This window comes from Electrophorus electricus, chromosome 3 (assembly GCF_041902795.1).
Source record: "Electrophorus electricus isolate QZ-2024a chromosome 3, ASM4190279v1, whole genome shotgun sequence".
Taxonomy (NCBI): Eukaryota; Metazoa; Chordata; class Actinopteri; order Gymnotiformes; family Gymnotidae; genus Electrophorus; species Electrophorus electricus.
In genome coordinates, this window is record NC_137499.1 from 27,086,643 (window position 1) to 27,100,510 (window position 13,868).

Sequence of the window (13,868 nt, forward strand, 5' to 3'; positions counted from 1 at the left end):
TATATATATATATATATATATATATATATATATATATATATATATATATATATATATATATGTCCTCAGGCCAATAAGTTCATACACTACCCCACTATACCTTCGGTAGAGGTCAGCCAGAGGTCAGCCAACTCACACTTGTAAACTCACACTTCTTAGTTTTTAACCTTAGTATTTAAATAGAAAGTCTAGCTACAGTTCTTCATGTTGCAACATGTTGACAATACACATAACACACACAGACACACACACACACACACGCACACACACACACGCACGCACACATACACACACACTCATGTGCGCACACACACACCCCCCCACCCACACACACACACACACAGTTGTAGGGTGTTTTGGGGAATGTCGTATCATCGGGGTGTTTTTGGGGACATGCCATTTTGGTTTTGTCTTGATGTTATTTGAAAATGAAAACCATTAAATTGCTTTCAGTTTGATGTCACAGAATAATAAATTGCAGCAAAAATGGAAAAATCTGAATTTCAACAAGCATCAACAACCAACTGAAATTAGATTTAGATGAAGTGGACTACTTCTAAATACAAAAAAAGAAAAAAGAACATATACTGAATTGAGTGCATATGTAGAAGTCAGAATGAAAAGTCTACTTGAGAAAATAGTTGTGTATTTTTGTAGATAATATATTAGCCATTTGAATATACAAATCATATTTAAAATGCATCTGTGGGAAATAGACCAGTGGAAAAATCAAGTTTACCATAGCACAAAACCCCTTTCAGTCTACAGCAGTACAATGAAAGTGTGAACCTTCCTCCTGTACACCTGCTACAATGTGTGCATGTGTGTATGGGTAGAGCAGAGTGTGTGTGTGTGTGTGTGTGTGTGTGTATGTGTGTACAGGTAAAGCAGAACGTGTGTGTGTTATGTATGTATGTAGAGCAGACTGTGTGTGTGTATATGTGTATGGGTAGAGCAAAGTGTGTGTGTGTGTGTGTGTGTGTGTATGTGTGTACAGGTAAAGCAGAACGTGTGTGGGTTATGTATGTGTCTAGAGCAGACTGTATGTGTATGGGTAGAGCAAAGTGTGTGTGTGTGTGGGGTGTGTGTGTGTGTGTGTGTGTGTGTGTGCAGGTAAAGCAGAACGTGTGTGTGTGTGTGTGTGTGTGTCTGTAAAGCAGACTGTGAGCATATATGTGTACAGGTAGAGCAGAGTGTATGTTTGTATGTTTGTGTGTATGTGTACAGGTAGAGCATAGGTGTGTGTGTGTGAGTAGTCTTTTAAGTCGGTGCATTTGTGTTGATGTACAACCGTTGGCTGATTAGAAATCGAAAGCAAAAAAAACCCAAAGAATTCTGTTGCAAATCTGTTGCCACTGTCATGCGATAACAATCTCATTTCAGGAGATGCTAGCCAGCACAAAGCACTCTTTTCACCATTCCCCTGTCCCTGCCGGCCCTGAGGGGGAAATAATGCCAGAATCTACCCCTTTAACTTACACATTGTCCACAGATGTTTGTACATTGGCCACACTGGATATGAACATGATATTGTCAAGAAAGGTCAAATGCTCTAATTCAATCACTGTCAAATTAAGTATTATTTATGGTTGGTTCAGTTTGGTTTTAGCCACCATAAACACTCTAAATCAAGAGTTTATTGCACATTTGGCAATGTTGATTTACTGTGTGATCCTGGCAAAAATTCATGACCAATATAAGGTCATGAATATTATGTGAATCAATAGCAAATTTAACTGTACTGTAGTTAGGCGTGGTTGAATGGACAGCCTTAAAATTAAGTTAACTGAAGCTCAAACTGTAACGCGTGGTGGCCGAGTGCCGCAGGGCGAGGGGCAGGACGCACAGACTCCAACGACTGGGAATACGAACATGAAATGGTTAACATTAAACACAGGCAGTAAACAAGAATACGATTAACATCGACAAAGGAACAACACATCAAGACATTTACGACGTTAGAGCCACAATGACCAACAATCCTGCACACTACTATGAGGGTTTAAATACATAAACAAAACAAGGTGCAGGTGTGGTCACAAACAACGACCCACGTGACTCGCAGGAGGCGAGCGTTCCGTGACACAAATAGTATAATAACATATTTGAAGTTCACTTTACTCAAAATATAAGGTGGACTGGACCCTTACTTTATTAGGATCAAACTCTTTTTTCTTTTGTAAGGTGCAGTAAATGAAAACACTTTGGAAATAACATTATTTTTAAACCAAGGTAAAATAGCAGAATTAGGACATCAAGTCTATTCCCTTATACTTATTTTACCTGATGTAATGATTGGGCAAGACCCCACCACATCTTGAGAGGTTTTGGGGAGGGGTGTATGTGTAAAGCTTCTGTATTATTTTGGTCCAAAACATCAAGCACACCCCGCTGTGAGCAACGCCTGTGGAATTTTGACAACATATCCATCACTTTGTTTCACTGGAAACTGCTCAGATATGCTTTTGCTTCTTTTTCCTTGGCAGTGAATGTAAAGATTGTGATGGAATACCAGAGCGATTTCAAGATAAGACTTCTTCACCTGAACCTGTGGCAAAAGGCTGAAAAACTGTTCCTGGAATGGGGTATTTGTAATTGCATTTGTAATACTACAATTACTATTAATAGTAGTAAAAATAGCGCTCCTGCTTGTGGGAGGGAATAAGGTAATAGGAGACTTTGAGCATTAAAGTCAAATATTTTAGTCAGATAGCCCTTAGACTCCTCTCTGGTTTGCATGGAAAACCACAAAAAGAGGAGAAAATTATCATTACCAAAAAACTAACCAAATGTCCATACATAGTCAAATAAGTCAGTGTTCAGTTTATGGCAAGAAAGCACTTATGGTACATGAGAAGACGTAGAAGAAGGTGAAGAAATAATGATTTTGTGAAGACATTCCGTTTTCTCGTAAAAGTGCACTAAAAGTCAAAACATTTCTTTATTTCAGTCTCGGAATCTCTTTCTCTAGTAACTCAAGTTAAGTGATTCAGAGAACGACTGTGTTCATTGCTCTTAGTGGAACATGCAGAAATTCAAGAGTACACAGGAAGACAATGCTAGTAATCTGAGTGAGTCACTTATGCTTGAACACACATGGTACACACAGACGTGCACACACACGCACACGCACACGCACACACACACACACACACACACACACACACACACACACACACACACACACACACACACATACGCTCTTCTTGTCATTTACAGCAAGACGAGTTTCGCTCTTGCTGAGGTGACTCTCTTTCAAAGCATTTCACATACTGTACTTCTCTGTTTCTCTATTTCTCCCCTGACAAACCATTATGATTATCTAACTGGTCAGGCTGGTGGTTTGATGGACTGACTGTGCGGGACAAATGCACACTCTTCAGCATTACCTTTCCCTTGCTGAGGGGTGTGTGTGTGTGTGTGTGTGTGAGAGAGAGTGTGTGGTGAGTGTGGCACAGGGCGGGACTCTCCCTGTGTGCGTAGGTCTGAGCAGAGGCTGTTGAGGTGGATGTGTAGAGAGGAAACAGATAAGTGCAGTAATGGCAGAGCCCAGAAACACACATGAGCCAGCTTTTACTGTAACTGCCTTCTACTCACTTACTGTCACTCACACTGCCACTGAGACCACAATTTCACCGGTGGAGACTCTGGACCTGGGAAGTGTCTCTTCTATGTGGTTTAGTGGAGAGAAACTGTTTTGTAACTGCATGCTGTCATGTTTGAAAGACACATGTAAGCACTGCACACTCAACTGTTGTTGAAATTTTACGAAGTTTGACTCATAGATGGTTTGAAATAAGAATGAATATGTGCTCGTATTGTCTGAATTATAACATTTTTGCCTTGCCTCAGAGATGTTATGTTATACTGGCGTAATGACAGTGATGCTATAAAGTTTGTGAATACTTTAGAAGTTTCTGTATTTTTACATAAATTTGACCTAAAACTCCTCTATATTGCCACACAATCCTAAAAGTCCCAAAAGTAGATAAAGAGAATCAAATCAAGCAAATGAGACAAAAATAGTCATTTATTTATTAAGTGAAATTATCCAATAATACATATTTGTGAGTGGGAAAAGTATGTGAACCTTTAGGATTAGCAAATCATTAAAGACGAAATTTTAGTCAGTGTTGTCAATCCATGGGATGACAATCAGGTGTGAGTGGGCACCCATTTTTATTTAAAGAACAGGCATCTAACAAAGTCGGATCTTCACAACCTACGTTTGTGAAAGTGTATCATGGCATGAACAAAGGAGATTTCTGAAGACCTCAGAAGAAGAGTTGTCTATGCTAATGAAGTTGGAAAATGTTACAAAACCATCTCATCACTGTGTACAAATGGAGGAAAATGCTAGACCATTATTACGATCCTCAGGAGAGGTCGACCAACAAAGATCATGCCAAAAGCAAGACGCGTAATAGTCTGCGAGGTCCCAAAGGAACCCAAGGTAACAAAGGTTTTTGTTGCATGGGCTAATGTTAATGTTCACCATCAGGAGAACACTGAACAACAATGGTGTGCATGGCAGGGCCGCGAAAAGAAAGCCACTGAAGAAGACTATTGGAACAATGTTTTATGGATGGATGAGATCTTTTTAGTTTAAATGAAGTGCTATGTTTGGAGAAAGGAAAACACAGCATTCCAGCATAATAACCTCATCCCTTCTGTGAAACATGGTGGTGGTAGTATCATGGTTTGGGCTTGTTTTGCTTCATCATTAATGGAACAATGAAGTCTGAATAATACCAGCAAATTCTAAAGAAAGATGTCAGGCTGAATGATTGGAATTAGAAAGAATAATTAAGGAAGACTAAAGTTAAGCTTTTGGAATGGCCAAGTCAAAGTCCTGACCTTAATCCAGTTGAAATGTTGTGGAACCTGAAACAAGCATTTCATGGGAGGAAACCCAAATGAGTTAAAGCTGTTTTGTATAGAGCAATGAGCTAAAATTCCTCCAAGCCCATGTGCGGGACTGATCAATTACCAGAAATGTTTAAGGTCACACTAGAAACATAGATCACATAGTTTTGCCACTCACAGATATATTTAAAAAATGACAGAGTCAAATATTTTTGTATCATTTGTTTGACTTGTTTCTCTACTTTTAGGAAATGTGTGACAATATGATGTAGAAATATAGAAACATAGAACTAAAGGGTTCACAAACATATAAAAAAAACACACAAAGTATCACTGTATTTCTTCTTAAAGCTGTTAGTAGTGTGGTAGTTTAATTTTAAACTATGTTGTAAGTGAATAATGTAAGTAAATGTAATATTGTCCTTAACAGAGGTATGAGAACAGAATAACTGAACAGTTATTATTATAGACAGTAATAGATGTGGTGTTTCCTAGCAACCGAGGTGTTTACTGTAGTGTTACTCTATAGGAGCTAACATGTTTTTGTAACAGTAAATCATATTATTTGTGAAGGGACATAGACCATAAAAGGGGTCTGGAGAAATCAAAAAACAATGTTCTACTGTGGGCTACTTTCTCCAGGTTCAAATCTTTCTAGAAACAAGGCCACAAACCATTTTTAAGGGGTCTTTAAATGGGACCTGATGCAAGTTGCAAGTATGTGCTCTAGGGAGTGTACATTTAGGTTTAAAGATTTGAAAAGAATGCTTCCTTGTGTCAAATGCACAAAGGTGTTAGACACCAGAGAATGTTAAAGAGTGTTGTTTGCTGCTGGTTCAGAAAGCCTGACAGTACGGAGCAGATCTCGGCCTCCTCATCAAACCTATGACTGTGTTTAAGTGGGGTAATATGGGATACTTCTGTGGTTGCTGCTAGTATGAATCAGCATGGTTTCTGACTGAGAAGTATGACTCTTGACACCTGTCTTCTCATATACACCCATGCACACACAAACACACACCCACACACACCCACACCCACACACACACTTACACATTTGTGGATAGCTTATGAGGTGGGTGTGGACATGAATATGTTAAGAGACCAAAGACCCTACATTTTAAGAAAGAATATATTTAATATGCTACATTAGAAGTTTTGGTAAAAATATATCTCATGTATAAAGTATTAACATCCTTTAACATAAAAATATAATTAGGTAAACAAACTTATAGAACAAAAACAAATTATATAAAGAGAAAAATATACATAAGTAAAATATATAAGCCTTGCAGTCACTACGTAACAGTAACCTTGCACGTGGATCTAGTTCCTGCTTTTTCCAGTGCTAATTTCAAATAAATTAAAAGAGCATTAAATGAACCACTGACATAAGTAATGTAATGCCTCATGGTACTGAGGTACTGGTATGTGTTGACGCTTTTGGTAGAAAAACAGTTTTTTAGTTAACCTGAGATTATTAATGACTTCGGTTTGCACTGCATTGATTTGGTATTTATGCTTCCTTGTGTAAGAAGGACAAAGGTGCTCAGTGTTAGACAACAAGTTAATAAAGACAAAAGGTTTGTTCAAAATAATTAATTCCCATTATGTTCTTTACTGTGACACACACACACACACACACACACACACACACACACACACACACACACACACACACACACACACACACACACACACACACACACACACACACACACACACACACACACACACACACACACACACACACACACACACAAAACAAGAACATAAGCATAGAAACCCCTAAGACCATGCATGTCACATCCCTAAAACAAACAAAAATGCTACTGACCAAAATAAATTACCACAAACCTACAAAGAGACTTGTGAATATGTTAAGAAGCTGAAATAGTCCAGAGGATGTGACTGATCATGCAGTCTCCCTGTAGCAGAGGTCGAGCCTTTGGGGCATTAAACACGCTCATACCGAGTCTTCGGGCAGGGATTATTTGGTGCCACACACCTTGGCTTCCACTAATTCCTATCCTCCCTTCTCTTTTTTCATCTAAACCTTTTTGGCATTAACTAATACAGACTGCTCTGTGCTCATGTTGCACTGATGTTTTGGAAACATCAAACACCTGTGCGGCTCCAAACACCTCTCGGCCCCTTCTTTGTCCATCTACTCTTCCTCGGTCTTGACCGAGTGCCGTGGGGGTGAGCAGAAGCGCACCACGCTGGGCCTCTCCTGCTGTTGACCCGCCGCCCTGGCTGGGGCCCCGTCGGCTGCCTTGAAGATGCCCACCTCGGGACTGCCGGGGGGAATTCGGGCCAGCCACCTCTCCAGGGAGGCTTCCACCTCCGCCTCCGTCGCGCTCTCCGCCAGGGCCTCAGCCTCTGCGCTGCTGTCAAAGTTCCCCAGGAGCCTGGTCGCCTCCAGCAGCTCGGGGCTCCCGGGCTGGACGGTGCTGTTGGCACGGGACGGGCAGTAGCCCGAGCGGCTGTGCAGGCCCAGGGAGAAGCTGTGGACAAAGGCCTTGCCACAGAGTGAGCAGCGATGCTCGAGCTCGTCCGAGCCGTGCATGCGACGGTGCAGCTTCAGGTGGATGAACTGCGTGAACTTGGCTTGGCACAGCTTACACCCGTAGGGCTTCTCACCCGAGTGCAGGCGCAGGTGTGTCTTCAGGTTGCTCGTGCTGCTGAAGCGTTTATGGCAGACCTGCAGGGGAAGGACGGCAGTCGCCACATTGTTACACAGACCCACAGGCACCATGGAAGCCCAGACATAAAAGGAAAATGCATTCCAAAACATGTATTAACCCCACAGATTGATTATAATGGCCCTGGTGTGTCACAGCGGAATGAAGGGGGAGTGACTAACATAAGTTTCTCTTTTGGTTGAGAGTGCGTCATGCCAGAAAGAGCTCTGAATGACACCACTATCACACCCTTCCGGGTTAATGTACAACAAAGGCAGGGCTTTCTTTCAAATGATCTATCAGGACTAGGTGAAAGTACCCACAGACAAAACATACTTTCGGTGTAATTCTCTCCATGTGATTCACATCCAGCCTGGTCCTATAACTTTCACTTACAAGTGCTCAAAGGTACTCAGATAACTTGAATGTCTTATTTGTTTTATTTCTCTGAGACTAATACACACACACACACACACACACACACACACACACACACACACACACACACACACACACACACACACACACACACACACACACACACACACACACACACACACACACACACACACACACACACACCTCACCTGACACTCATGAGGTTTCTCTCCAGTGTGGACTAGATGGTGTTTCTGCAGATGGGCCAGCTGAGTGAAGCTCTTTTTGCACAGCTGACACTGAAATGGCCTCTCACCATTGTGCACCCTCAAGTGTACCTGGAAAAAAAAGAGACAGATGACCCCCATTCGATGTGAACTGGGTGAACCACGTAAACTGTGCGAACCCGCCTGGCTCCCTGCATACTGTCCATGTCACTGACCTTGAGATTTGACAGCTGGCCGAAGGTCTTGAGGCAGATATTACATTCGTACTTGATCTTGCCGTTCTGCTTCTTCAGCGGGAAGGGGAGGGACTTGTAGCCGGGGGCGTGGCCTGATGGCAAGGAGGGGCTGTCTTTTGCCTCAGCGGTCAGGCTGAGGTTGACGGCCGCCTGGACTATACATGGTGGTGGCGGTGTGGGCTCGCATGGCTGCTTGGGCTCCCACTTGGAGATCGGCGAGAGCTCAGGCGTGGCACCCTGGGCAGGGGAGGCATTCGGGGGTTGCTCCCTCTGGCTGCTACAAGGAGGTGGTGTGCGGTAAGGCAGTGAGACGGGGTGCAGGCCTGGTGGGGTCATAGAGGGGAAAGGCACAGACTCGCTACCACGCAAGCTGCTGTGCTGGAAAGGCCCTGTAGGGGGCAGCGTGTGGAGGAAGGGGGGTGAGTAGGGGAGCCGGCGAGAGTAATGCGGGCTGTATGGAAGTGGCAGCGGGTACGGGTGCTGCAGAGGGGGGTAAGATGCCACGTCCTCCCTGTGGCTGTAGAGGTCGTGGAGGTACAGCGGAAAGTCCCGGTGGGGCAGAAGCGTGGGATGCATCTCCAACGGCCGGGAGCGCCCGTTGTCCTGAGCTGCACTTTTCCAGACTCTCTTGCTGAAGTCTGTCGCGTGCTCATCTGGCGTGCCGGGTGGCGTGTCCCTCTCGCCCATCTTCTTCTCCTCCTTCCCCACCTCCTCCCTGCTCCAGGGCCCCTGGGGGCTGGCCTCGCACTTGGGGAGGCAGGTCTGCGGGGGTGGCCGGTGCTTCTGGAGCTCTGCTTCCATCACCTCGCTGCCCAGATGTTCTGCGTGGAGGAGGATGACCAGAAAAGGAAGGAAAAGAAATGAAAACCCGTTAGTCGTGTGCAGTGTGGGGCCGTGAAGGTCTCACTTCTGGCTTGCTAACAGGAACCCTTCTGTGTTCACGTCATGGACCGTGAGGTAAGGAAAAAACAATATTGAAAACGATGCAGAAAGAGAGGTGCTGCAGATTACAACACTGACTATCTCCCTCAAAAAACAAGGTTATAACACACCTACTCATCACGTCACCCGCCCGGACTCACTTATGGTAAATGGCACGTATTTCAGTTTTAGGTTGACAGGCATGAGATATCAAACTGGTTTCTTTCTGACGTACAGAGTATTGCTATCACAAAGCACCTTGATTACCAGTATGTGGGAGTTCACAAGGCGTCCACAAGTGTGTGTGTGTATGTGTGTGTGGGTGTGTGTGTGTGTAAGAAGACAGGAGTCAAGAGTAACAGTCATACTTCTCAGTCAGAAACCATGCTTACTCATAGTAGCAGCAGATGTATGCAACCACAGAAATATCCTACATCGCCCCTTCGACACACGCAGTCACAGGGACGGTGCTGAGGCCGAGATCAGCTCTGCACTGCCCCAGACAGCCGGCAACAAGAAAATGGCAGCAACAACAAAAACAACAAAAAAAATCCCTCAACATCTGTGACTCGAGTTCAGCACATTTCCACAGGGGGAGGATGACAATTTCACAAACAGATTATTAGCCTTTGTGGCCAAGGTCTAGTTCCGCAAACCTGGTGGGAACCAGTCTGGTGCAAATCTTCCTGGCAAAGTGTGTGGTCAGTACTATTTGAGAGGAGACAATGGCCATCCAAACGGACGTACCCCAAGCAAACAATCCCAGCATGATTCACAGTTTCCAAAAATTCTAAATGAAGTGCAAATGTGCAGACGGACTGTATCAGAAATGGAAGAAGGTATGGAAAAAACGGTTGTGATAAATTCTGATACATTCAGAAGATCTATGAATGCCTTTTCATTATTGATATGCAGGCACAAGATTGGAGATTTTTTAAAATTAATTAAATAAATAAAAACGAAACAACCTCCAAAAAGTGCTTAGTACAGTCTGTGCTTTAAAAAACCTGACCTTTTTAATTTTTAATCTAACCTTCCAAAATTTCTGCCAAAACACACCAGGTTCACTTGTGCTGAGCTTTCCTTGCAAAACACCTCGACATCCTTCTGAAGCAAACGCAAATGTAAATTCTTTTGTTCTCACTTGGTTTCTCTGAATCTCAATCAGGAAGTAAAAGATGTAAACTAGCCAGGGTGACGTTAGATCCTTCAGAGAAGGGCACTTTGAGGAAAGGCACGGTGCGTCAGGGGACTACTTCCTTACCAGGATGTACCGCAATCAGGGCCAATTGTCTAAGGAGACACAGTCACCAGATGAGCTCAAAAGTCACAGCATGTGTTTTGCTCAGATGACTCTAAATGACCAAATGGGTCTCACACACACACACACACACACATACTATCTACGTCACCCTGAAAATAGCGCAGGAAACACTGTCATACTTAAGATAATTTGTCTGGCAGATTGTAACAATGTGAGGATGATTGTATCTATAGTTTTTCTCCAGACATAAATATCCAGATAACATGTAGGTGCACACACACACGCGCGCACACACACACACACACACACACACACACACACACACACACACACACACAGAGACAATGTTGATTAAAAAATGCTTCCAATATTTGTCATCCTTATAAAAGCTGGCTAAATAAACAAGAACCATTTTTAAACAGTTGAAACAAACTTTAAAGCAAATTCTGTGTGTTGAGAAAGATCTCTTTTTGATGGCGACAGAGATACATCAGCAGTACATTCACATTCATACGATGACATACTGTTGTCCACTCACACACAAACACACACACACACACAAACATGTGCACCCAGCTGGTGTAAAGAGGTGCAGATGAGGGGAGACAACAGGACTCAGTACTGGGAATTAAAAAAAGATAATTCATATGACAAACGCCACTGTGAAGAAGAGGACGAAGGGGTATGCTAATGAACCACAGAGAAAATAAAAACAGAATTGATTAAATTAGAAATTCTAAATAAGACAGACAGACACAGTGTGGAGGGAGACCAAAGTGAGGGGGGGGCTGTCACATTCTTGCGTCCCCCAGTTCCTCACACTCTCCAGTCCCCCAGTCCCTCACACTCTCCAGTCCCCCAGTTCCTCACACTCTCCAGTCCCCCACACTCTCCAGTCCCCCAGTCCCTCACACTCTCCAGTCCCCCAGTTCCTCACACTCTCCAGTCCCCCAGTTCCTCACACTCTCCAGTCCCCCAGTCCCTCACACTCTCCAGTCCCCCAGTCCCTCACACTCTCCAGTCCCCCAGTCCCTCACACTCTCCAGTCCCCTTCTCCCGTGACCCCTCCGCCGTGCCTGCTCCCTGCTGCTACTCACTTGGTTTGGGGCTGTTGCCGTGGTCGTATCCACGGCCACATGTCCTATGCAAGAACTCCTGGCTGTACCAGAGCAGCAGTTCCTGGTCTGCCTCCACCGGCCGAATGGTGTAGAAAAAGACCTCGCGGCCATTCTGGCAGGCCACCAGGTTCTGCTCAGCAGCCATGCGTGCCGGGTTGGCAAAGCGCATCCAGCTACCGTGCCATACGTTGCAGCCATCAATGTAGTGGTGGAGCTGTCCGCCAGGATAAATCTAGAGGGAATGAGGGAAGGGAGAGAGAGCGGGAGAGAGAGAGAAAGACAGCTGTTAGAATTACTGAAAACTTTACACATGCCAGTGAATTCAGCCACTAATCAGCTTCACTCCTGCTTGTTCTTTCCTGTCCTCTTCCACCAAGAAACTCAGAGCCATGAAAAGACAAGTTTCAGGCTAACAGTCTCCTCCTAACCTCCCCATTCAGGAAACGGCTAAAAAAAAAAAAAAAAAAAAAAAACCACTAAACGATCCTGCTGACAGTCACAACAGATTTACAGTTTTACACCATCCGCATTGGTTCGGCATGAATACAGCCACCGCTTGATGTTGGTTCATAAAGACAATCCAGAAAGACGATCCAGGTGTTACGTATTATCCAACACAACGGCTCAACAAAGTAAGTTTCTTCACCTCTGCCATGTACGCAGAACTCTTCTGCCAGCGCCTGACTTTGTACTTTCTTTTCTTCTCTTCTGACACCCGATCCTTTGTGTCTGGGCGAGCGTGTGGGTAGTGAGGTGCCGGCAGGACTGCGAGCGTGACAGCGTGTGTTTGTCTTTCTGTCAGTGTCGCTCTCTTTATCGCTCGCATCTTTTTAAAGGAGAAGGGGGCAGGATCAAAACATTGGCGCGTGTCTCCTCTGACTCCACCCCACATCGGTGTGAGCCGGTTGTTGAGTGTGTCTGCGCGATCGTGTGTGCATGTCTACACAGCATGAGCTCAGCAATAAATCACATGACCTCAGGCACATAACTCAAAGCTGGAAAATCTCACAGACAGAAACATGCACGCACACCTTAACACAGGTCCAAAGGTCATGTGAAATGCACTACCTACAAAACTGTCTATAAAACCATAAGTGAGTGGGAAGTTGTCGTGAATTTTACAGGAAATGAGGGAAGGAAAGGGCATCGGCAAGTCCTGAGGATAGCCGAGTCAGAGCTGGAAAATCCAGAGTGGCTCACACACATACGTGTGGGTATGCGCACGCACACACAGACACACACCCACACACAAAAGGACGAAAGGAGCAGGTGGATACAGAGACATGTACAAACATGTGAAGGAAAGCCACATGCACAACACAGCACACTGGCCAAATCAAAGTGAGAGTTACAGAGCCACTCTCTCTCACTGTCTGCCTCTCTCACTCCCCCCCCCCCCCCACTCTCTCTATCATTCTGTCTCTCTCATTTTCCCTATCTCTCTCCTTTGCTCTCTTTTGCTTTCTCTCTCTCTCTCTCTCTCTCTGTATGTGTGACACTTCCTGAAATGATCCGTCCACAAGCACGTGCTAGCTGCTGTCTTCACTGCTCTCTGTTCATCAGGTGATTTTGCTCAAGCACTGTCAGCATGTGATACATGGCAACAAATAAACAAACCAGGAATCCATACAGAAACGGATAAGATCTCTGCAAACTTCTTGAGTATTTTCCAGTTAAGTGTGTCCTTTCTTCTCCTCCTTAGGGCTAAATTTGCTCTCAGGAAACAATTTATTGCTGCACTTTGAAGTGTTTCCTTGGAAAGTTATCCCTAAACAGGTTTGGTGGTATTGTTTATAATAAGAATGAATGTGTGTGCGTGCGTGCATGTAAATGAAAAAAGGATTATTTTTGCCTTGTAAACCAGTGCTGGCAATGAATGCAATGGTATCACTCACTTCCCAGGATTTCCTATTTGCCAGCAGGTGAACATTGTCTTTCGTGTAAACGTCACCGGAGGTCCAAACCTCGAACTCCTTAGTAAACACACCAGTCACCAGTAGAGCACAGTGAATCAGTCGGAGATCTGTTCTCAACAGTTCAGTTGAAGCAAGACATCACAATTAGTCAACAGTTAGATCATTTTGAATGATAAACTTTAGCCCAAAGTACAACTTTGGTTAATGGCTTCATGGTAGAACACAAGCTTATGAGAACACACTCCCTCACCCTGCTCT

At 44.2% G+C, this 13,868-nt stretch overlaps 1 protein-coding gene across 1 annotated transcript; it reads right to left on the reverse strand.

Annotated features, from left to right (window-relative positions):
* Nucleotides 1-6,543: 6,543 nt before the first annotated feature.
* On the reverse strand, nt 6,544-12,498 carry prdm1b (PR domain containing 1b, with ZNF domain). Its single transcript, XM_027014417.3, has 5 exons — nt 12,341-12,498; nt 11,674-11,926; nt 8,371-9,212; nt 8,138-8,266; nt 6,544-7,570 (listed from the first exon to the last, which is right to left on the reverse strand). The coding sequence occupies exons 1-5, from the start codon at nt 12,347-12,349 to the stop codon at nt 7,034-7,036; spliced, it is 1,770 nt and encodes a 589-aa protein (XP_026870218.3). The 5' UTR covers nt 12,350-12,498; the 3' UTR covers nt 6,544-7,033.
* Between the last annotated feature and the right edge of the window lie 1,370 nt (nt 12,499-13,868).

Bases quoted from the DNA above. Each gene is read 5' to 3' on its own strand.
- prdm1b (XM_027014417.3), bottom strand. The intron at 9,213-11,673 runs GTGAGTAGCAGC...TCCTCCACGCAG, and splicing joins CGGCAACAGCCCCAAACCAA to AACATCTGGGCAGCGAGGTG. The intron at 8,267-8,370 runs GTCAGTGACATG...TTTTTTTTCCAG, and splicing joins GCCAGCTGTCAAATCTCAAG to GTACACTTGAGGGTGCACAA.